The sequence below is a fragment of the Castor canadensis genome, chromosome 1, assembly GCF_047511655.1.
Source record: "Castor canadensis chromosome 1, mCasCan1.hap1v2, whole genome shotgun sequence".
Classification (NCBI taxonomy): domain Eukaryota; kingdom Metazoa; phylum Chordata; class Mammalia; order Rodentia; family Castoridae; genus Castor; species Castor canadensis.
This window is the reverse complement of record NC_133386.1, coordinates 164,201,026-164,227,461: the sequence shown is the minus strand read 5'-3', so window position 1 is coordinate 164,227,461 and position 26,436 is coordinate 164,201,026. Positions and strand designations below refer to the sequence as shown.

Genomic DNA, 26,436 nt, shown 5'->3' with positions numbered 1-26,436 from the left:
TTCATTTCCTGCAAACATTATGATTTCCTTTTCTTTGTGGCTGAATAATAATCCACTGTGTTTATATTCCAAGTTGTCTGTATCCACTAATATGTTGATGGGCATCCAGGCAAATGCCATAATTTGGCAACTGTAACTAGTAGTGAAACCATAAATAAAGATGCAGGCATCTCTCTTGTATGCTGACTTTGATTCTTTTTGCTATCTACCCAAGAGTGGTACAGCAAGATTATATGGTAATTCTATTTTTAGTGTTTTTGAGGGAATGCCATACTGATTGTTGTATTAGCTGGGATCATTTATATTCCCATCAACAGTGACTAAGTTCTCCTTTCCATCATATCTTTTTCAATATTTGTTGTGGTTGTTTTCTTGATGATAGCCATTTTGACTGGAAAGAGATGGTATCTCAGTATAGTTTTGATTTGCATTTATCTGATGATAAAGTTATGGAACATTTTTACATGTATTTATTCACCTTCTATACTTTTTCTTTTGAAAAGTATCCATTTAGTTCATTTGCCCATTTGGATTATTCATTACTTAAGTGCTTAGTTTATACACATTACACATATACATATTATATACACATACATATATATATACACACAATATTTTAATTCTTTTTCAGGCAAAAAGCTGGCAAAAGTTTTATCCCATTCTGTAGACAATGTTTTCACTCTGTTAATTGCTTCTTTTGCTGTGCAGAAACTTTTTAATTTTGATGCAATCTCATTTGTCAATTCTTGCTATTATTTCCTGATCTTTTGGAGCCCTATTCAGAAATTTGTTGTCTATGTCTGTATTTTGAGCTTTTTCTTGTGTTTTTCCATAATAGTTTCAATTGTTCAGTTTTGGATTCACTTTGATTTGATTTTTGTACAAAGTAAGAGATAAAGATCTAGCTTCAGTCTTTTGTCTGTGGATATCCAGTTCCCAGCACCATTTGATAAAGAGGTGGTCTTATAGCAAATTTATATTTTTGGCACCATTGTTGAGAATAAGATTGGGTAGTTATGTGGTTTTATTTCTGGGCTCTCTAGTCTATTGTATTGCTTTACATTTCTGTTTCTTGTGCCAGTGCTGTGCTGATTTTGTTACTATGGTTGTGTAATATTACTGTTTGGTTGTTGTTTGTTTTCTTGAGACAGAGTTGTACTATGTAGCTCAGGCTGGCCGCAAACTTGTGATCCTCCTATCTGAGCCTCCTGAGTTCTGGGATCACATCTGTGCACCATCACTCCCAGCTTCTAAAGGATAATTTGATGTCAGGTATTGGGAAATTCCAGCATAGCTATTTTTCCTCGGGATTGCTTTATTTGGGATCTTTTGTGCTTCCATATGAATTTCAGGATTGATTTTTCTAGTTCTGTGAAGAATGTCATTGGAACTTTGATGGGGATTGCATTGTTTATGTAGATATCTTTTGGTAATATGGTTATTTTAGCTATGTTAATTCTTCCATCTATGGAAATGGGATCTCTCTCCATCTTCTAATGTGTTTTTCAATTTATTTCTTCACTGTTAAAAGTCTTTCTACGGTGGACGTTGACATCTTTGGTTATATTCTTTCCTGGTATTTTTGTGTGGGAGGGACACTATCACAAATGAGATTGTTTTCCTATTTTCATTCTCATTGAATTTGTTGTTGGTACATAAAAAAGCTACTTTTTTATATATTGATTTTTAATTGAATAAGAGTGATGAGAGTGGACACCCTTGTCTTTGTCCTTATTTCAGAGGAAGTATTTTCAGGTTTCCCAATTCAGTATAATGTGGGCTACAGGTTTGCCATATATAATCTTTAGTATGTAGAGGTATATGATTCTTCTGTTCCTAGTTGCTTCAAGTATGAAGGGATGTTGAAATTTGTCAAAAGTTTTCACTAGATCTTTTGATAAAGTTATGTGATTTTTGTCCCTGATCCCAGTTATGTGCTGTATTACCTGTACTGATTTGCATATGTTGAAGCAACCTTGCATCCCTGGAATGAAGCTAATTTGATCACTGTGTATGATTTTTTAAATATGTTGTTGAATTCAGCTTGCAAATATTTTAATGAGGATTTTTATACCATGTTCATCATGGAAATTGTTCCATGGTTTTATTTTTATGTTGTGTCCTTATCTAATTTTGCTATAAAGATAATACTTTGTAGAATTTATTTCAAACAGTTCTTTCCCTTTTTGTTAAATGGAATAGTTTGGGGAGCATTGGTATTAGTTCTTTAAGCATTGGGTACAATTCAGAATTGAGTCCTAGGCTGTTTTTATTTAGTCACTATTTTGCGGTACTGGGGTTTGAACTCAGGGCCTTGCATTTGCTAGGCAAATACTCTACCACTTGAGCCACACTTCCAGTCCTTTTTACGTGACATTTTTTAGATAGGGTTTTGCAATTTTTTGCCAGGGCCAGCCTCAACTTTAATCTTCCTACCTATGGCTTCAGATATAACTGAAACCACAGGCATGACCCACAATGCCAGGCATATTGGATGAGATGGGGTCTTACTAACTTTTTATCCAGGCATGCATCAAAACACAATCCTCCCAATCTCCACTTTCTTTGTAGCTAGAGTTACAGGCATGAATCAACACATCCAACCTTGGGAGACTTTTATTATTATTTTTTTAGTACTGGTTTGATCTCATTGCTTGCTATGATCTGTATTTCTATCTATCTATCTATATTATACATCATCTCTTTATATATATATGTACATATATATATGTAGAGAGAGCTAGCTATAGCTAGAGAGATAGAGATATAGATTTCTTGGGATAGGTTATATGTGTAAAACTTTTTTTCATTTAGATTTTCCAACTTATTGGAATATAATTCTTCAGAATACCCCCTAGTAAATCTCTGAATCTCTGGATTTTAGTGGTATATTTTCACTTCTAATTTTATTAATTTTGGTCTTCTCTTTCTGTATTAGTTTGGCTAAGGGTTTGTCAAACTTTTTTAAAAAAGTCTTTTCAAAGAGCAAACTATTTTATTGATCCTTTGTGTTAGTCTTTCAGTTTTCATTTCATTAATTTCAGCTCTGATTCTTATTATTTCTTTACTGCTTTTAATTTTGCATTTTCTTGTTTTTTTTCTAATAGTTTAAGGTGCATAACCTGAGGGATATTTGGTTGAGATCTCTCTGATTCTTTAATGTAGGCACTCTAACTATAAGCTACCCTCTTAAAACTGCCTCCACTGTATCCCACAGGTTCTATTAAGGTATGCTTTTATTTTCATTTGATTCTATGAATTTAAAATATTTCCCCTAAGTTTCTTCAATGAATCATTAGTACATGGAAAGGATATTGTTTGATCTTCATGTATTTGTATGTTTTCTATAGATTTTTATTGATTTCTAGTTTTATTGCATTTTGATCTGATCATTTTCAAAGTTATTTCAATTTCTTACATTTGTTAAGACTTGCTTGATGGCTTAGAATGTGATGCATTTTGAAGGAAATTCCAAGAGCTTCTGGGAAGAATGTGTATTCTGCCAACATCTCTAGATATCTGTCCATTTGCTCTATAGTGCACATTAATTCTGAAGTTTCTTCATTTTTTTTGTTTAAATGATCTATCTGTTGATATTGAGTGGGGTATTGCAGTAACTCAGTATTACTGCACTGGATCTATTTGTCTCTTTATATACAGTTGTGTTTGTTTTATGAAATTGGATGCACCAGAATTTGGTGCTTATATCTATAATTATTATAACTTCTTGATGGATTTTTCCTTTATTAATACATAGTACCTTTTGTCTGTTTTGACTAAATTTGACTGGAAACTTCTTTTGTCAAGTTGAGGATAATTAACCCTGAGTATAGCTATTCCTTCTTCATTTGGGGTTTTGTTTGCTTGTAATATCATTTTCCAACACTTCACTTTAAGTCTGCTTATGATTTTGCAAGTAGGTGAGTTTCTTCTAGATACAGAAGTCTATATCCTTCAATTGGAGAAATTAAGACAATTTACATTTAGCTATTATTTAATGTTATGTGATTTTTCCTGATTGTTTCAAGTACTCATTCATTTATTTCTTCCTTGTTCATTCTAGAGGGTTGGTGGCTTACCAAGTTAATAAAATTTGATTCTTTCCTAATTCCTATTTGGTTATGTATTTTTTGAGTGAGATTTATTTCTACTGAGCTCTCATGATTGTGTATTTTTTATCTTCTCTCTTTAGGATCCCATTACGTATTTTCTGTTCATGTTTCTTTTTAGGAGGCTGAATTCTTTATTGCTGATATATTCTACTTGAATACTGATTATAAGTTTGTACCAGGAATAGTACTCATTTACTACTGAGATATGAACAGTAGGTATATGATTCACTGATTCATGTTTTGAGCCTGCCTTCTTCTATAGACAGTAAATATTTGTCCAATTTTCCATGGGATTGGCCACTTGCAAGGTAAAGAAGAAATAAAAACACATTTGGCCAACAAATGGCCTTTTGTCTGACTGGCATAAAATATTGGTCTCCTACCTAGGCCAGCATTCCTCCTGCAGAGTTCTACAAATAGTAGTCAAATGGAAAAAGGAAGGAAGGAATGTATTGAAAACACTTACTGTACATGTTGAATAAGAAAACAGGAATTGTTGCTCACCTTGCTCTGCTTTGTCAGCAGAGATTAAGGTTACAGAAGTGGGAGCCTGAGATTCACTCTCAGTTGACTGGAATAGCGAAGTAGATTGGCTCAAACTCTTTGAATGAGCGTAACTCTGGGCAAGGCAAGGCAGGGATCTCCGAGATGGTTTTAATGAAGTTTCTTTCATTATCTCACTTTTGCTTATATTCATACCTGCAAATCCAATGCAATGAATTTTAGTAATTTGAAACAATTATAAATGGTCAATAAATAAGGTCAGTAAATAATTTTAATTCTTGTGATGACTGTTTCAAGAATGTACTCTTGCTAAGTACCATCCAGATTTTAGTACTGAGTTGGTTTTATTTCTATTTTGTTAAGGAAAGTGCTTGAGATTTTTGTCAAATAGTTCTGATAAGTAAACAGCTTCTCTTTCAGCTTGAACTTTCACCATTTAAAAAAGATTTTGGGAAAAAATAAACGGAATTGATGTTTGCAGAGATATGACATTGAATGAATTGGATTGTCTTTGAATAAACAGTCATTTATGTTTGTAGGAAGCAAAATAAATAAAACCCAACGCATTCAGATGATGATTATTGAACAAATTCCTCCTTTCTATTTGTCTTTAACATGTACTTAATGAACTAACCAACAGTGATTTAGAAACTGGAAAGTGATAGCATAGTACAGAATAAAAACTGCCAGTAAGCAAGGATTGAGAGAGCATTCCTGTGCTCCTATAAGATTCCTTCCCTTTATGCAGGGATGCTGAAGAAAGAATGTCCATCAACAGGCCCCTGCCTCCACAAGTATGAGTCCCTATACACTGCGTACTCCAGCAAAGAATTGGTCCAATTTCATGCTTCCATTCATCTTCATCCTTGTCATGTCAGACCTAGGTCAGTGTTCATCCCTGGAACTCTGATAGCTAAATATCTCCAAGCATGGCCAGTTCTGAGAACATCTCACTCAGATTGATTCATTATGTTTCTGAAGATTTATATCAACCATCCTTCTTAAATTATTCTGTGAATAATACATTTCTTTACATTATCTCACCCAAACCTGGTGCAACTCCATATCCTACACCGACAATACTTCTCTTGCAACCATCTCCAGAGGAGCTGGCTACACAGTTCAGGTCAATTTGTCTTGAGGTGGATTAGATATCCCCTTTACTGCTAATTTCCTCTTTTTATCCTATTTTTCTTCATCTAGCTCTAAAAAAAAAAATACTTCAAATCCCCTTAATTCTTAATGGGTATTGTCATTTTTATCTTATCATTTCAAGGTTATTGTCCATCAATCTGTAACAAATTTAGATTATAAGTCACATCTTTCTTGCTTATTTTTTGTTTAACACCCACACCATATATTTTGCTTGCTTATTTTTAAAATTTTGCATACCTTTTTAATGCAAGCTTCCCAATGGCATTTTCTTTCTGTCTTTTTGTTTTTGTTTCTCTTTATGATTATGGTTTTTACTGTATCATCTTGAGTATCTAAAACCCTTCTTGGCTTCTGAAAGCTCTTGACAAATATGTCTTAGCTGAATGGATATTTGAATGAGAGTCAGCTGACATTGTGCATGCCTTACAGGAAAGCCAACTTCTTCTCTTATCTCTACTTCCATTGCCCAATGGCAGTGCCTGGCACCTAAATGGTGTCTCAAAAATGTTTGAGGCATGAAAGTTTGGTTGCGACTATCAGATCTTTCAATAGCCTTATATCCTCAGAAGTCTATAAATCAGAACTTTACACAGTCATCTGTATAATAAGGCTATACTTTGTCCAGTATGTGTCGTATATTGAATTTAGAGCTATAAAGCATTTTTCAGAAAATGGTTGTCACAATTTTATCTTTCACTTTACTTGCATATATGATAACTTTTACAAAGCTGCTGTATCTTCAACCATTGTCTCAAGAGTTTTTGATTGATACCTCTTTAGGCAGTTGGGTATGCATGCTGTCTGCTGGATGATCCCTGAATTCATCCTCCTCCCTAAATGAAGCAAATGTTTTCAGTTTACTGATATTTTTCTATACCAATGTACATAAACTTGTTTACAAAACAGTTTTCTTACAATAGAATCATACAGTGTGTCACATCATATATTTGCCCATTTAAAAATTCTTAGATATTTTTTCATTTCAGTCCATATAGATCTATCTCAGACTTTTATAACTTCTATGAAATATTACATAGTATTGGTGGAACAATTTGTTTGATCATTCCCATGTCAATAGACATTTAGGTATTTTTCAATAATTCATTTTAAGAAGAGTATTGCCATGAGTATACTTACATATGTTTTTGCACACATTTAGTATTTCTTTAAGAGGAAATGTTTACATGTAGAAATGCTAGATGAAAGAACATGAATATTTATCATTTGGATAAAACCATCTTTTTCTAAAATCTTTATCTGTTCACACTTCCATGAGTAGTACAGAATGGAATCCCATACCTGTGCTTAGCCCAAATCTACATAGCGTCAACAGTCCTGATTTTGAACAAAGAAAAGACAATAAGCAAAAACCTCATTGTTGTAATTTTCACTTTGCAATTTGAATATATTTTCACATATTGCATAGCCAAATGTAATGCTTAAATGAGTAAGCTATTTTGTGTGTTGTGTGAATTTTGTGTATTCATTTATAGATAGTCTAAGTTTCTTGAATATTTTATTTTTTATTGTATATAATGTGTGTATGCTTTTTAATTTAATTTTCCAATAGCCTTATGAGGCAGATACTGTGATTTCTATTAACTATTGAGAAATCAAGGCTAGAGAAGAAAAGTAAAATACTATAAATCACACAGATAATTGAGCAAAATAGGGATTTTATATTATAAGCACTTTCTAGCACTCCATTGTGATACATCTACAAATTAGTTTGAAAATTGATAAAATAATCCATTCACCTTCAAATTCACAGACACTAAAAGGTAACACTCAGAAATGTCCATATACCAATAGAGTATGAAGTACAAAGACAGTGACATAGCTGCATCTCCATCCACTCTTACCTATTCAGGACCCCTACTCACCTACGGTTTGACATGTTGATAGTCTGTAAATCAAGGTGAATTTCAAAAGTGGTTGTTGAAAGATAAAATGAATAGTGCAAATGCATAAGAGCTGAATCAGCTTTAAAGAGCTGAATCGGCTCTAAAGAGCTCATTCTTTTTATTACATATTCTTTCTGCTATGTTTTCATTTATTTCTAATAGTCAGATTAAACCTGTTGTATTCAAAGGATTATGCACATAAGAAAATCTGCAGAAAATGCTGCATAAACCCATTACTGCTGAAGATATTTGTCAAATATAACATTTAAAAATAAAATAATACTGAAAATCAAACAAGTATTCTTTTGGCTGTTCCACATTTTCCTTATGTATTTTTAATACCCTGCCTTAGCAAACTATCAATTGTTTTCAAGGATATTGTGCAGATCATCTTTGTCAGAAACCAATATAAACTAGGCTGATATTCTAATTCAAAGTACAAAGTTTCTTTTCAAATTTTATGACCCAATGCCATCACATCTATGTTTGACATTTGCAACAATATCTGTTCTTTGACATAACTAAAATTCCTCTCATAGCATATTCAGACTTTTTCTTATGCGTTCCCAAGTTCCATTTGTTTTTCTTCTACGGATTTACCAGGTACCCGTGATATTCTTTCCTAATGGATTTTAAATCATTCCCATAAAAGGGGAATGTTACAAATGACAAGCATATTAATCTCTGTCATATGTGGCTTAATATGATTTCATAACTCTATTGGAAGTATTTGAAAATTGATATGCTGAGTATGGGTATCTTGGGATACTATTTAATTTTATAAAATCCAAATACTTTTCTTTATATCATGTTTGTCTATGCAATAACCATTGTGTAAAAGCATAAATAGATATCACATTTTCCAATTTGTCTTCCTTGTCAAAGTCATTGTATCTCTATCTTCATTAAAGGAAGATTTCTGGTTTATTCTTTGTGCCCTTTTTTGAATAAAAGTCACTTTTTACTAGGGATAAAAATCACCTTTTATGGAGTGCCACAGTGCCAGATGAATCCTGCATGTTATCAATATTCTCTTATTAGTAATGCTAGAAATTGCCCCCATTTGATGGGTGAAAATCCCCAAACACAAAGGACTTAAGCAATTTGTCCCAAATCTCACATCTAGAAAATGTTTGGGCTCAGAACAAACCATCTAATTTCACAGCCTCTGCTTTTTGCAATATAACATACTGTTGTTTCTTTGTTTACTCAGAAATGTCCTTTTATCTCCATTAACTTTTTCTTTTACTTTAATTTTGAACAACATAAAAAGATGACTAATGGATCAGAACTCTATATAGGATAAGAAAAGCTAATTCAGATTACTTGCGAAATGTGTATTAAAAGGAATGTTCACAAGGGTGAAACCTAGATATACAGAAACCCAAAAAAGATTGGTGAAGCCACCTTCCTACAATTCACAAGGGTCAAAAAACTTTTTTTATTTTTAGGCTTGAAGGAACAAGATACGGGAACCTGGAGATAATTATAGCTGATGGAGAGGAAATCCAGCAGAATTTAAGGGCTTAGCTAAGAGTGTAGCTACAAACAAGCCACAGACTGGCAAGAAGGAGCCAGGAGGGCGAATATCCCAACTTCTTTGATCAGCATCTAGTCTGTTGCTGCTGGTTCTCACCGGTCAGATCTACATGGATACTATAGACTCTGGGGACCCTAGGTTGTGGTGGTCCTTAGATATCTGCTTCCTGATATGGCAAGGTGGGAAAAGGTATAGGATGAAAGGACAAATGGAGTGTACAGATTAATAATTTGAGAGAAATAGTCAACATAGCCTTTGGGAGTAGAAGACAACATATGCATTTTTACCATGAAAGAGTAAAAATTAAGCTTCACCCCATATATTATAAGTACTCTAAGTCACATAAAGGTAACTATCCAAGAGTTATCTTTTGACTTCAATGAACTTTTGAGCTTACTTGCTATGTGGAAGGCTCTGTGCAGGATACAAAAGTGAAGAATACATATTCAACACTTGAAGAGCAATTAGCAAAGTCAAATTTATCTCTTCAACTACAATATATGAAGATGCATAAAGAAAAGCTCTCTAAGATGTTTAATGCAAGGCAGAAATACCAAAAGAAAGGCATGGAATCAACAAAATAACTTTTAGAAGTCTTGAAAATGACATGAGTGTTCTTAATTTTGCTTTCATCTTTATACACTGTTCTCTGATTTGCAGTTATTAGACAGGATTTTCAAAATCTTAGTCTTTTGCTTTGAATGCTTTGGGTTTTGCCTCTTAAATGCAAATTACAGGTAAATATTGTCTTATGCTAAATTCTTACTTGCTATAGGAAATTTTCCATTTTAAGTCATGTACTCACCCTACAGAGACTCATTTTTCTTGGCTTATGTTCTCTTAAAAACATGTACTTTGCTTTAAGAGATCTTATCATGTTTACATTTATTTACTAGATTATTATTTAGTTTATGGTGTCTCCAGTAAAATGCTGTATTCTGTGAAGGCAAGATTCACAGTTTGTCTTGTTCACAGCCACAGAGCTTCAGTACCTGACACTACTGTTCTGTACACATAGAACATGAGTGAATATTTACTAAATTGAAAACTAATTAATTAACTAATTGAGTACTTAAATAATCCATTCAGCAACTTGACAAGTGTTTAATATAATACATGGTAGATACACTTTCTAGAAAATAAGGATCCAGTAATCAACAAATTAGATAAAACTCTTTGAACCTACCAAGATTAATTGATAACCTCATGGGTCAATTATCTTCATAGTACACTATTTTGAAATTTGAATACTTCTATAATTTATCTCTTGTAATACTGCTTTAAGTATAAATTAATTATTTTGTTAAATATTCATTTGATAACTTCATCTGATGTGAATATTATCATTACAAGAATGATGATAAACATTTATTTGAACTGCTATGGTTAGTACCCACCTCAACCAACACCACCATTAATTCCATTGCTTCTCTCTTAGGTCTCTGAGGGATTTATAAGGGAAGAATTGAACTTGGACCCACATAGATTCTTGTTATTTATAAGAGGCATTATGATGCAAAAGATAGTCTTTAGACTGTACAGAAAAAACCTGGAAATAACAGACAAATCAGTAGATTTTTCTCCCATTGAATTTCAGCTGAGTCAAATTCATTAGTTCATTAATATAATCCATGTACTGTCTTCTTATTCCTTTAAAATACATAGCCATTCACCCTTCTACATTTTCCCCCTTGCTTTTGCTTCTTTTGTTTCTGAAATTTTCTTCAGGTTTTCAAAGTGGGGCTCTTACCACTAGGAAAGGTTTCTAATTTTCTTAGACAGCTTTAGCAACAGCATATCATGAAGCTCTGTAACATTCCAGGGCACACCTACTTTAGTAATAACAGGTGTATTTCTGTGAGATCATGAGCATCTTTAAGGTAGAAATGAACTCATTTGTTTTTAAAATTCTGTCTTCCTGATCAACTTTGTTCTTAGAGAGAGATGGATGGGTGAGTAGATAAGGTTGATAGTTTCTCTGGTTTACAGTGCTAGCCAGTTTCCTAATCTTTAATATGCAAATAATAATACTTCACTCATATAATTATGAGCATGAAAAATGCCTAGAACATAATCTTACATTGTCTCCTGCATTTATAAGTGAGTTAATGGTGTCACTATTACATAAGATGGAACAAGATTTCCACCCTGAACTATAACTATGTACATTTAGAATAACAAAAAGCATTTCTGAAGCTTTTACATCTAAAGATATGTAGTAACTCTTTTCCTAAGGTATTCATGTTTCTTTTAGCACATAGATATACAATAAAAATGGGGGTTACACCTTAATTAGTACTGAATAAACTAGACTGAATTGTAGAGAAATTGCTTTTTTATAAGTATTTATTACCTATGTTTGATATTTAATTGGAGTTAAATAATTTATGCCTTTATGTTTTCAGCATTTTAAACTCTTCTAATGATATAAGTTGCTTGTCAGAGGCCTTAACCCCACACACAAGGTAGTACCACTTTCTAAAGAATGCCATAGGACCAGACTTATTTCACCTCCTCAAAAAAAATTTCATGGGGTTCAGAGTGCAGCTCAGTGGTAGCGCCCATGATTAGCATGAGTCACACCATTGATTTCCCTCATCTGAGGCTTTCAGATTTGAACTGAGCTATGCTATTGGAACCCCAAAGACTCCAGTTTATGCATAGCTTATCATGGTATTGATAGTCACAGAACCAATTCTCCTATAATCTCCCTCTCTCTCTACTATTGGTTCTGTCAAACTCAAGAACCATGATTGATACAAATTTAATAGTGATCAATGCTCATTTTAACAGAATGATCTTGAAAATGATAATAATGTTGATAGCATGCTCCCCAAATCATAAGTTTCAAACTAGGAACTAAATGAGAAGTTTACAAATTCAAGACTACAACATTCTGACTGAAAGATTTTTTTTTTCATATTGCTTTTTTTATTTGTCCCATCTGTTCTTTGTTTCTTTTTTTTTCCTTTTTCTTTTATTATTCATATGTGCATACAAGGCTGGGTTCATTTCTTCCCCCTGCCCCCACCCCCTCCCTTACCACCCACTCCGCCCCCTCCCTCGAAAGATTTAAAGCAGATTATCTTCAAACTAAAACATTAGCTTATTAATGATGTTTATAAAAACATATTTTTTTGTGAATCAGGTTGATCAGTCAATCAAGTGTTAACAGTATGTAATGGACCCAGATATTAACAAAGTGAGATTTAACAGAATATATTCAACTTTATCTGCATGATTCATTACTATGGTTTAGCTAAGCTCCTTTCTTTTTCCAATATGGATCTTTGTACAGAGATACCTAACTTGCTTAGTTCAGAGATGCTAGAAATGTTATCATAGCACAGAGAATTAATATTTCTTTTCTATGTAACAAATAGCTATAAGTTTAATGGTGTTAACTAATAACATATTTCCAGGCCTTGTGGCATATGCCTATAATCTCAGCTATTCAGGAGAGGGAGGCAGCTTAATCATAAGTCCAAAGCCTCTAGAGGAAAGCAAGAAGTGAGACCCTATCTTAAAAACAAAATAAAGGTTCAGTATGGTGTTTTGTACTTATAATCTTAGCTTCACAGAAGGTAGAGAGGCTGTGCAGGAGGCAGAGGGAAGAGGATGATAGTGTAACACCAAACAAAAGCACAAAAGCCTACCTAAAATATAAGCTAAAACAAAAAGGGCTGGGGGCAAGCCTCAGATGGCAGAGTACCTACCTAGCATATGTAAGACCATTGGTCTGTCCTAGTAATACACACACACACACACACACACACACACGTGCGCACATTTCAAACATTCTGTAGGTCAGAAGACTTTGTTGAGGGTTGCTCCTGGGTGAACACGATCATAAAATTTTTGAAGAAGTCCCATTAAAATGTTTAAAGGAACGTGTGTCTTACATTCAAAGACAGTAGCAGTTCTGTGCTCAAAATCTGAAAAATGTGGAGTTGGTGGATTCTTTATGCATTTTCATAGATGATTCAAATGTGATGGTGATGCAACCACTGTATCAACATTGCATTGGGAATTATAAGGAAATTCAAAGCTTACAATGATTCTGATTGAAGGCACCAAGTGGGAATAAATGTTCATCCTGAACTTCCTGTCTAACCTCTAATAGAGCTTATTTAAGAATGAAGAATAAGTGAGTGCTATTTTTTCTATATAATCATCTAATTTTTTAGTGTTTGGAAATCATGGGAAACCAGCAAGAGTCAGTCCAGTTTCCATCAGTATCACAGATACTGATCTCTAAGTAGTTAGAGATACCCTGTTCAAAATGGGCTCCATATATCTTGAGACTTTTCCTCTAATTAATATACTATAGGCCTTCTTCATGCAGATGTGGGAAGTACACTTACCTGGACAAATGATCTTGGTGGAATCAACTTGTAGTGATCACTGGAGACTCTACCAAGTGACAGTGTCCTTCTATCCCATGTGCCTGAAGCTCATGCCCCTTAATCTACTGCTATTTTATGACCTAAAACAACTGTTTGATTCTTCACTAGAATGGGCCAGATACTTTAAAGAGGAGATCATTATGCTGAGTGAGATAAGCCAAGCTCAAAAGGCCAAATATCACATATTCTTGCTTATTTGTGGAATCCAGACCTAAAATGATGATGGTGATGATAATGGTGTTGATGATAATAATGGGACATAAATGTGAAACGGGGACTGGCTAAGGGAGAGGAATCAGGAGGAGATGGAGGGGAAAAGGAAAAGGATATTATGGAATTATCACAATGAAATCCCCTTATATTATTACTGTATGCTAGCTCAAAATTAAGAAAAAAAGATTTTGGCTCCCAAGCTATCTCTTGTATGAAGTTAGTCAAAAACAAAGAAATTTCAGCAACAGTCATTCATTATCAAGTTTGCAATCACGGTACATTACTATTAAATTTATGTGTGTGTGTGTGTGTGTGTGTGTGTGTGTGTGTGTATGTGCATGAGTGTGCGTGTGTGTTGTTTCCTATCATTACTGTTGTTATCAGTAGACTTCAAAAACAAAAATCAAAGCTTTTGCATCTATTTACTACTAAGTACTTTGACCCAAGTCACGAAAATGAAATCTTGGAATACTTTAGTCACTGTTGTGAAAACCACACTGGTGCCTCTCATATTACACTAAGTATAATTTTTGTCTGTGTGTGACATGGAAAAAATGGAACTTCAGGCCATCCTTGCCTGCTAATGGAAGATTCCTAATGGGAACTCAGCCTGGGTTTAGGTTAGGATATAACATTCAAAACCTTACAGTTTCTGGCAAGCTGCAGAGCTCTAAAGTTTACACCAATGACAAAAAGAATGTGAAGAGCAGCACATGCAGTTCCATGCCAAACAACTCAAAAATGGCATTTGAGTTCTGGAAGAGCTACATGGACCCAATAATAAAACCATATTTTACTGTGTCCAAGAAATGAGGAAACTCTGAAAGCTTTCATGATATTTCACAGGTCTGTGATGGCATTTTTAAAAACTAAAGCTCTCATCCAAGCACACAGTTTATTAATTAAAAACAACACTTAACTGGAAGCAAACTTGTTGATGTGTAGACTCTGAACCCAAACACGTGGTGACTAGTCTAAGCAGTATGCATCAGGACACAACCTGTTCTATATTTTTAGCCTATGTGAACATTTGTAACCATGGAACTTCCCACTTCTTGCCACCTGCTGCTGTTGTGCTTATATGTGGGTTTCTCCACGCTGTGCCAAAGGCTGGAAATTTATACATCTGCTTTGGAACATAGTTTGGTCTTTTATAATTGAAAACTAGTTTCAAAAGCTTGTGGATGGGGAAAACTACTTTACTAATGCTATAAGAAAACAAAGCAGGCTATTGATTCTGGATACATTTTTCAACTAGCTAAGGATAGCAAATTTTATTTGTTCTTGCTGTATGGTGTTATAAAAAGCAATTTATTTTTAAATAAAAGTAATATATGGTACACATAAAATATTTTGTCATTATTATTAATTCTTTATGTTTATATTACTAACAGTTAATTTTGCACCAATTATTAGCCAGATACTTCTTTCAGTGATAATTTTTATAGAAAGTCAAGATTTCAGTTTTAACATTGAGTTTTCATTTTTTAAAATAATATTTTAAATATCACAGTTCATATTTACTGGTAAATATCACAGTTTATAATATTTTAAATGTCAGGAAGATCATACTTTTTTTCAAAATTTTGAGTGCTCTAAAACCTAAGCTTCTTTTTGCTAAGTACTTTCCATTCCCATTATAAAAACAATATGTATTTTACTGGACAACTTATATACTTAGTTTTTTACTTTTATTTATTTTTAACTTACATAGAATGAAGTTCACTTTCTGGTGTAGAGTTAAAAGAATTTTGACACACATATTTAGAGATTCTTATATTGCTTTTACCTATATGTATTACTTTTCTTAGAATCTCATATAAATTGAATCGCACACTTTAAAACTTGTAATATTGGCTTCTTTCACTTAAAATTTATTTGAGAAGTATGGTTTTGTGAATATTAAAAGGTTTTTTTTAATACTAAGTAATAATTTCATTGTGCGGAGACCTTATAACTTGATCATCCATTCACCCACTGGAGGATATTTGTGTTGGGTTCACTTTTTCATGATTGTACATAACACTACCACTAACATTTATATGAAGATTGTAGTAGTATTCTCATTTGTTTTTGCACTTGCTGTCTAGGCTTTTGGTGTAATATCCAGAAAGTCATTGCTAAGCCCAATGTCAAAGCACTTTTACTTGATGTTTTTTTCTTGGAGTTTTGTAATTTTCACTTTTTTCTTTTACATATCATATATTTGTTGCTATATTTAGAAATTATTGTCTATACCATATTCCTGAAACCTGTATCTTAGATTTTTATAGCTTTTCTTTTTTATTTAGCTCTATTATCTACTTTGTGTTAATATTAATGCATATTATATGGTATTAGCAATTACTTTTAGCACATGACTACCTAGTTTTAGCATTATTTGCTGAAGAATATACATTCTCCAATCCATTATTGTTTTGTCTTTATTAAAATCAGTTGTCTGTATTTGTATGGGTCTCTTTCCAAATTTCAATTTCATTACATGAGTTATGTGTCTGTCGTTCCACCTGTGGCAGGCTTGTATACTGCACTTTTAAATTAGATAGTGTGAGTCCCACAATTTTGTTCTTTTTTTTTCTCATTTTTGTTGGCTATATGAGTTCCATTACCTGTTCTTACACAATTTAAAATCAGCTGATCTATATCTATATCAGTTAAGATTTTTCTTGCTGCATATTTCTATATATCTATACAGGTATACACACACACATATATATATATATATATATATATATATATATATATAAAGAAAGATTGTTTTGAACACCAGTAGCATATTAACTATATAAAATCTTCTAATTCATTGTCATGATATGACTATTTATTTGAGTGTTTCTTTGGTAACATTAATTTTCATAGTTTTTCCCATATAGATTTAAACTTTGTCAGGTTTTCAGATAAGTTTTTCACTTTGTGGGAAAAATTAAGATATTACTTATTTAATTTCAGTTTTTATGTTTTTGATGGAAATTGCTAATCATTTTTAATATATGTAAAATACTTGATTTTTATGTACTGAGAATGTATTCTGTGAACTTGCAAGTTTGATTATTGATTTCAGGAACTGTTTTGTGACTTTTATAGAAAAAAATCTTATCTATAAAGAAGGATAATTTTATTTCTCCCTTTCCAATTGAATGAATTTTATTTTTATTGTATTTTCCAGGACTTCTAGTATAGTAAGTAGTATTGGTAAAAGTAGATATCTTTGCCTATTTCTTGATTTTATGGGAAAAACAAGTAGTTTTTCATAGTAAAATATGATGTTAGATGTATGTTTTTATGGATGCCCTTTTAAAGATGTCCTATAATTTTTCTTAAAGGAAACTTCTTTCTATTCCTAGAGAGAAAAAATTTTTGTGGTGATAGATGTTGAATTTTTTTTTCTTTCTCTCTCTCTCTGCATCAGTTGACATATCATGCAGTTTTCCTGTAAAATCTGTTAAGGTGGTGAATTGTATTGATTGATATTTTAGTATGGAACCAGTCTTGCATTTTGACATGATAACTGATCTATTTAAAATGTTCACAAAATTTCTGAGTGAAATCATTCGACTTCCATAGTGCTAAAAAGATACTTTTTGTGGCCTGTATGGCAACCACACAGCCTCTTCCTTACTATGCTCCATTTCCAAGGTAAGGAAGCCCTAACACAGTTCTAGGAAAAAGCCATTCTTGTTTCATGGTTCTAGAGAGTAAATCCAATGGTATGCTTCTTTGCTGTATTTGTCTCTCATGTATTGGGACTTGTAAAATTGAAGTTGAAAACAGTAAGCACTTATGCAGATAGGCCTTAAGAGAATAGTTAAACCAGTTTAGGCTACACCTTGAAGATAGATAGGTTTTCATTTTTTGTGACGATTTCCTTGTGTTTACCAAGGCTATAAAGTGATGTGATATGAAAACCCAGGACTACTTACAGGAGTGGAAGAAGAGAAGCAAAGCGGCCACTATATTTGTTATTATTTTATATATTAAGGCAGAACCTAGTTCAAAAAAAAAATCTTATACAGTGTTTTGAGGCCAATGCCTTAGTTAGAAGACAACAAAATAAAACTAAAACAAGAAAATAAAAGTCACAGCAGTTATTCCTGAGTATTTTGTTCACTCTGAATATGTTTTTCATGAATCTATGTTAAGGTTTGAAAATAATTATCTTGGATTTTAAGTAAATCTTTGAATATAACAAACACTATAAATACTCAGGAATTCTATGCTTACATTCTCTGTCCAGTTTTGGATTTTACCCTTTGAAAAGAAATATGAACTCTCAAATATTATCTAAGGAACAATAAAAGCTGATTATAATCTAATTTTTTTTACTTATGGCAGAAGCAAATAGAATATGGATGGATAATTTATTTGAGGTGTGTAATGAGAAAGAACTCCTGTTACACAAAATGGAAGATAATAAGAAAATAATTACCAACTAATAAAAAATCAATGCTGAGAATGTCTATCATTATAACAAAGCAGAAATCAACAAGATATTTAAGAATACTTGATTTCAATCAAAATGTAATGTTAAAAACCTCAAGGGAATATGTCATGTCCTAATTTTCTTTTAAAAGCCATCTGAATATAAATTTTCTAATCTTGTCACTATAGAACGATGATAATCTTAAATTGAAAGAGTGACATTCTAGAAGAGAATACACTTAAATCATTCATATTGTGTGGATATTTAATGTCTAGTTCAAAGACAAAGGAAAACAAAACACATTTGGCTTTATTTTTCTTGGCTTTCAAGGAATCACTGGTCCTTGTTAGGTTTTCTTGCATAGTGTCTCACAAAAGTACAAAATATACACTTTGCATAGTTTCTTATTCTTTGAAGAGCAAAACGGAATGTGCCACTTTTTTTTTTATACTGGGAAAGATGAAGTACAAAGAAATGCAAAACCAAACAACGATTCAAAAGATGCTCTCTAGTAGCTGTTTTGTCTCTTTTAGCAGAAGCTGCAACCATAATTCCTAATTTAGATGTGCACTTTCATTGAAGTTCTTTTTTTCTTTTAATCTTACTCAATGGCTTAATTTCTCTGTTTGCCTTTGTAATCAAAGAAGCAGCAGTGGGTAAACAGTTGGCACTGGATTCAGTATAGTTCAGAGTATAGCAATGAAAGCCTAAATGTAGTATCTTCAGTTAGGCTTGACAAAAGCCTTCTGACCTCATAGAGGTGCATGAATAGTTTTATATAATAATCTCATTCCAAAGAGCACACCTACTACTAAAATTCCCGATAGGTCTATTGCATTGAATTTTTCAGTATGACAACTGGAGCAGTTCATGCAAGGCAGATATAAGAATATTGTGGAGCTGACCAAAGTGGCTCACGCCTGCAATCCTAGCAACTCAGGAGGCGGAGATCAGGAGGATCATGATTTGAAGGTAGCCCAAGCAAATAGTTTGCAAGAACTTACCTTGAAAAAAAAAAAAAAAACCAACACAAAAAAGTGCTAACGGAGTGGCTCAAGGTGTAGAACCTGAGTTCAAACCCCAGAACAACAACAACAAAAAAGAACATTGACGAACTCTTAAAAAGATTCTAAGTGGACTTGTAGACCTAAGGATATAGGGACCTTGAACTGGCATGCACACGCGCTCACACACACACACACACACAGATATCTGTATTCCTAAATAACTTTTGGATAACTTGGCTTCATTATGGTACTGTGGCTACCTGCTTATGGCTGTAAGTGGTAGTGAGAGGCGGTAGGGGTGGGTGGTTTCAGGATGAAATAATTCATTCCTAAATCACGAACAATTTTCCCAGAATTAAAACAAATAAATTGTCCAGAACATAGTGACATTGGAATTACATACTAAAGAATAAATTATATCTCAAATTGAAATTTCCTCAGTGTTGGCTATAGGTTAACTTCCAAAGTTCTAGACTATTCCAGTTCCAAGATTATAATACTCTGTGGTACCCAGTGGTTCATTCTCACTCCATGTGAGTCTCAAAGTCATTATTTCACAATTATTTCTAGTTATTCTTGTCTCTACCTCATTTAATCTGTGTTCAATTTCTTTTAGTCTGCCACCAGGAGGCTCCCAGTAAATACAAGGAAGCTATCAACTTGGTGGGCATATTTTACAGACTTGAGGAGGAGCAGGTGCCATTCTGTGTGAATTGTCTCTATTTAACCAATTCCTGTGTCATGTGTTTAATAAAAAGTAAGAGAAGTCAAAGATTAAACTTCCAACAGTATGTACATGAATGCAGTTGATGGCATTAAAGCATTGGGATTAAATCATAATGCCCTCTCAAGTAAGGAATTAATTTCATGTTATTTTTTTAAACAAATCTTAAGCTGACTTTCTAGTATTTCAACACAGGCTGAAATTTATGGTATTTCTACTTATTTGCGGTATTTCAAGATTTCCCTTTGAAAATAAACAGTACACAGAATTCATGTATATTTAGCTCAAAACAATTTTATTTTAGGTTTAAAAATATACCAGACAGATAATTATTACCTCAATTAAAACTAAAAAGAAATATTTTCTTTAGTTAAGCACTTATGCAAAAAGCATTTGGTTTGATAAGATGATAATTAAAGCTGAACTGGGCATCGTCCCCTTCAGTTCTTCCTCCTGCTTTTGTGGTCTTGTGGACAAGGTTGCGCCAAGCCAGGCCTCAGCACAGATGACGAATATAGCTCATGTCTGCCATGGGATTATGGGACGGTGAAAATTCTTATCATTTCCATTAAGGCACAGGTAAAATGTTCTGTCTGTGAGTCTCTTTAAGGAAGATCTCTGGTCTGGATTAAAGATGATTACCTAGAACACTGAAGTACAGAAACACATGGGGATTTTTTTGGCTCTTTTGCAGATTGATGGGGAGAGTATGAGGGGTGTGAGAAATGTGATATTTAGTCATTAAATTAATGTATAATTTAATATACATTAATGTATATTAATAAATTAATGTATCCAACAATGCATCCACAAACACATATGCACTTACAAAATTTTCTTTTTTCTGCTCTAAAAAGTAAAATCTCTTTCCTTTGATTAAATTTAAAACTTAAAAAGAAAATAGCATATATCTGCTTAACTAGTAATGGTATTTTTATTTCCATTGTAATGATGGTCATTTCCTGTGTAATGGCTTGCTCGGTGCTTTTCCTTCATGGAGAAAACCTGAAGTGTCATGTATATTTGAGAACAGCAAGGCCAGGCATGCTCTTCAAAACATACCTTCAGAAACTAAAAATCCTAAAATGACTGTAGAGTATTATAACAATGGCAATACTGGTGATCAATGTTGTCATAGTTAAAAGAGATTTCTTGAGTATATTATCTTTTAAAATATGTATGCACAGAAATCATACTCAGGTCTCCTTTTACAAGCTTGAGGATTTATTATTTGTCTATCACATGAATACTTCATTTAACTATCCTATTTTGTTTAGACAATTGTTATTATAATGATTATTATATTCATTAAGGATTTTTTATTTTAACACAGATTATTTATGTAGAATGCTTCTGATCACATAGGATGTATCATTATCCTCACCTAACAAATGGTTGAAAAGTAAACTCAGATAATCAAATAATATTCCTCAAAATCATATAGGTCATTGAGGTGATATTCAAAATCAGATTGGTATTTCTTTAAATCCCATGAAATTTTTACAAAGCTCTCTTATTTCTCCATAAATATCTTGATTTTCAAAATCATTATTTCCTTTTTAAATAAATGATAGTATAGAACATGGAAATATTTGTTGGTTATCATTTATATATGTATCTACATAAGTATATACACAGATACATACATACACACATGTAATGTGTGTATATATATGTGGATATTATGTTTGCTACACATTCCTGTGCCTCCAGTATTCATATTCAATCATATTCTCTGGGACGTACCAACTTTGGCCCAATCTTGAAACGTCCCAAAGAGAATAGAAGTTATTGGGTTATAATATTTAGTCTTATAATCTATAGGGAAGGGAGGGTAAGCAAGACTGAAATCTCCAATGGCAAGGAGAACATTTTAAAGCAGTCATGTAAGTAATTTTATTTTTAATATAGAATATATAAAGTTATATACAAAGATGAACGTGGGAAAGGCAAAACTAAGGTTTGGTTTCTTGGATTTAGCAAATGAGCAGAGATGCTAAGAAGGAAGTGAAGTGAGTGTGGAAATATAAGGGCAAACAGATAAATGTTAGTGTGTCACATGGAGATGATGCTAGCTAGAGTTTGTGAGAATATTCCTGAAAGTTGACTTGAATCATACTTGCTAGAATGCAGATTTTTGTTAGTGTGAACAATGTATTCAATAATCTGAAATAACTGCCTGTTCATTAGGTCCACTTTTCTACTATCTAATATTTTCATTATGATTGGCCTGCCTCCAGAAGACATACTAGTTTAATTTATGGTAATTATTTGAACCTGTGGAAATGACAATGACCTTTTTCATATAATTAGCATTTCTATTAAAATAATTGTTTCCACACCTGAAAAATCATTTTTAATTTATTTATAAAATAGGCTATCAGGCACCTGTAGTCAAGGGCACAACTAATTCATCATGATATCTCCTGAGCTAACGGATGCCACAGTCTGCATATTTCACATAGTAAACAAATGACTGAATGAAAGGCCAAAATAATTCTGCCTTCAGTTACATCTGCTTGGTTTTCTGTTTTTATAGAAAGTTACTTTTAAAAGTTTTTATAGATCTGTGAGATGTTTTTCTCTCATCCAGTCTAGTAAATTGCTACATTTTAAGCCAATAGATTTATCCTTCAACCTGACAAATCCTTTGTCAGACATCTAAGGATCTCATAGCCCAGAAGAGAAGCAAAACTGCTTCTGGCCGCCAGAGACATCCTGAGTGCAAAAGCTTCCCATCCTCCCAATAATAGAGATTTCAACTGATACTGCTCTGACACTAGACTCTGCCATTCTGCCTGTTATACGATTCTCCTGTTTAAAACTGTTGATAGTTCTGGGGCAGTCTGTTTCAAATTTAGCCAGTGTGGCTCAAATGGTAGAAAGTAAGTGGGAGGCCCTGAATTCAAGCCCAGGTGCCATTTAAAATTCCTTTTTGTAAAACAGAAATCTGCTTTCCAAGGATTCTAACCATTGGTCTTCATTCTGCTCTCCAGAAAAAAATCACAAAATAGCTCAGACTTTCTTCCACAGTACAGCTTTCAAATATTTAAAAGCAGTTCTCATTTCCCCTTCAGATCTTTTCTTTTCTAAACTAAAGGTTTTATTTTCTGCAATTATTTTTTGGAACACTGCCAAACGACATCATCTCCCTTTAATAATTCCTCCTAAAAGTGATGATTTGGAATTCAGAATCAACCTGTGTTCAATTCCATGTATTATAATCTGCCCATTACTCAGCTCTTCATATGATAAAGAAGTAATTGCTTTCAGCTATTCAAGACATATTTTCTCACATTACCTCAATTAAATTTGTTTTGCTTGTTTATGTCCTCATCAGGCATGTATCCCAATGGTAGTTAAATAATTCGATCTCTAATATTCTGATATCTACTTAGTTGACATGCTAGGTTGCCAGAAGAAAGAAAATATGGTTTGTTCACAGAAGCCAAGCACAGTAAATAATAAATATATTCAATAAATACCCAATGCATACTCATCAAGTGAACACCAAGCAATATTTAAGTAACAAATACTACTCATTTCAGATTTATATATTGTAAATCTAGATTCCAAAAAGTTTTTCCTTACAATTCATCCTAGGTATTAATGAAACATTTAATGTGGCAAAGTTTAGAAAAGAAGCTTGACTCAGCACTCTAGATCTTTATCACCATGACATTTGTAAATTTCTGTAGCATTGATTGCTATCACTGAGATATAGCCAGTTAATCAGCCAGTCATATTAACAATCAGTCATATGACTGCCTTGTCTCTAAGGATATTTTAGCATCCTCTCCATTACCGTATCATCTTTTCTAGAAACAAAAAGAGGATGTCGCATCACTTAAATTACCATCTTACACATACACAATTTAATATCCCTGGCAAAGCATACAGATGCAACCTGAATTGAAATAATTTGATGTGAATAAAATAGATGATATTCATTTTCTAAAGTTAACTTTTACCTTGATGAAAATGAGAAATATCCATGTTCTTTCATCATATATATATCCTGGTACTTAATTTTTCCATCTGTATACTGAATTTAATGTACTGGAAAATTCATGTAATTGCTGCCATTTAAACGGCAGACCATTTATAGCAAATGTGAAGGGTTTAAGAAATATTTGATGTCCAATTTTTGCCTGACTTCAGCCCCAAAGCATCTCCTCTCCTAATAACATGAGCCTAGTGTAGTCTTTTAAATACTTCTGTTTGTTGAGTTCTTACTATGTGGCAAAGGTAGGGTCTGCCTTAGAGATAAATGACAAACTATGTAAACAGGGAGCTCTAAAGTGAGTAAGTATTTGCACTTACTAGTGTGTAGGAACATTGTGATGAGGGATGTGCCTGAAATCCATATAGGACCCAGAAGGGGCAGCTTATCAGGCTTGAGGTGGGGATTGAGGGACAGAGAAAATCTTCCACAGGAAGTGATAATTAAGCAGGCACTTGGAGCCAGAATTAGATAAAAGAGTAGAGATGAAACTTACAGGGAGAAGTAGTGCCATGTGGAAATATCTAGGTGAGGGAACCATTTGATATTATTTGAAAGAAGAAGAGAAAGCTATCTGAAGTAGGGCAGCAGACAGAGATGGAGCTGCAGAGGAAAGTAGAGACCAGCTCTTGAGTGGCTTGGCATAGAATATTAAGAATTTATCTTAAGGGGATGGGGAGCCATTGCAAGCTTTCGAGCTACCAAGTGACATGGTTTGACTTGTACTTTTTACCCCTTCTCAGGTGTCAGTATGGATATACAGAAAATGTGGGAAGGATGAGTAAAGTCTTGGCAACAGGTAAGTAGCTGCTTTACTTTTCCAAGGGATAAAAGATGATGATCTTAATCTATGGATGAGGCTGTGAGAGTAAAGAAAGGTAAACAGAGGCAAGAAATGTATAGACAGCTAGAATCAATAAGCCATGAGTTTTGACTGAAAATATTCACTTAATATTAATCATAGGGGCACATTCTTCCAGCACTAGCGTATGCTTCAGTGGCTCAGAAGCAGAGAACACACAAAAGTTCCATGTGTCAATAATGGGAGCATTAATGGAAATAAAAAGTCATTTGAGCTATATTCTAAAGAATGCATATGATTGTCAGAAGGCAGAGCTGGGAGTTCAAAATAATGGGATAAATGAACCAAAGCACACAGCTAGGTAACTTTATTACATATTCAGTGAATTAACTAGGGAATACTTGGAAAATTGGTGATTTTGTTTTTCTCCTGATCAATGCAGTGTTGGATTTTAGATTCTATGTGACTTTTCTGACTCTGATCTATAGATTTTCCAGCATTCAAAAATACTATATCAAGTCTTGATTTCTACAAAACATAAATAATCATTATCATAGTAGATCAATAAACTTGGAAAGTAAGCATAATTTGTGCGTATGGAACAAGACAGGAAATTGACATTATAGTTTATCATGCCATGTTCCTCGTCCCTTCATGTGCATATACTGTCATGGGTTATTGGACATTTTGCACTGGAATGGCTTAATATTTTATCTCTTGCAAAAATGACCACCTGAAAGTTAGTGATAGGTCATATGTTCAGTCTTATTTTACTTGTGTAACAGACAGGGTCATATGGGACACAAACATGTCTACCAAACCAACTTTGCTAAGAACTTCGTAATTCACTAAGAAAATCTTTATTGAAAGAGAAAATGGAATTATCAGAGAAAATGCAAAATGTTGTGTTCAGTGGTTGCCATGATATGAATGACGGTGTCCCTCCAAAATTCCTGTCGAGTCTTATTCCCCAAAACAACAATGTTAAGAGGTGTGGCCATTGGAAGAGATTAAATCATGAAGGTGGTGTCCTTCTGAATAGAATCAGAACTTTTATTTAATAGCTCCAGGTTCAAGCTCATGCTCTGCTCCTCTTCTGCTTTTACCATGGAAGAACACAGAAGACCAGACCCTTACCACACATATTACATGTCAGTGCCTCAGTTTTGGACTCCTAACCTTCTAAAACCATGAGGAATAAATTATTATTAGGAAACAGTGGGAGAAATTGAATTCATGTGTGTGTGCATGTACACATATGTGCGTGTGTGCCCGTGAGTTGCCTATGTGTATATGTGTGTGCATGTGTGTGTAGTACTGGGATTTAAACTCAGGGCCTTGCATGTGCTAGGCAGATGCTCTACCACTTGAACCACACATCCAACCAGAAAACTTAAATTTGTAATATGTACACTCAAGTTCTCTAAATTTGAAAATTGCTGATCTAATGTAACTTTCACCTTTAATTGCTAAACAAATCTTCAATAAGATAATGTGACTTATATGTTCAAGGTTGTGCAAGTGATTTTTGCTGGTGTTAAGACTTTTCTTATAATTTTGAGGTTACAATCATTTGATTTTTGTAATTGGTAATATATGACATTTATAGAGTGCAGTCACACATTAATTGTAATCACCTCGTACGT

General features: G+C 33.3%; 1 protein-coding gene across 1 annotated transcript in view; it reads right to left on the bottom strand.

Annotated features, from left to right (window-relative positions):
- Positions 1-26,436, bottom strand: part of Ano3 (anoctamin 3) — a 286,849-nt gene that overhangs the window by 187,257 nt on the left and 73,156 nt on the right. Inside the window, exon 2 of the mRNA XM_074043012.1 lies at positions 4,617-4,811. Within this exon, the coding sequence (XP_073899113.1) occupies positions 4,617-4,811 (195 nt within the window). The remainder of the gene's footprint in view (positions 1-4,616; positions 4,812-26,436) is intronic.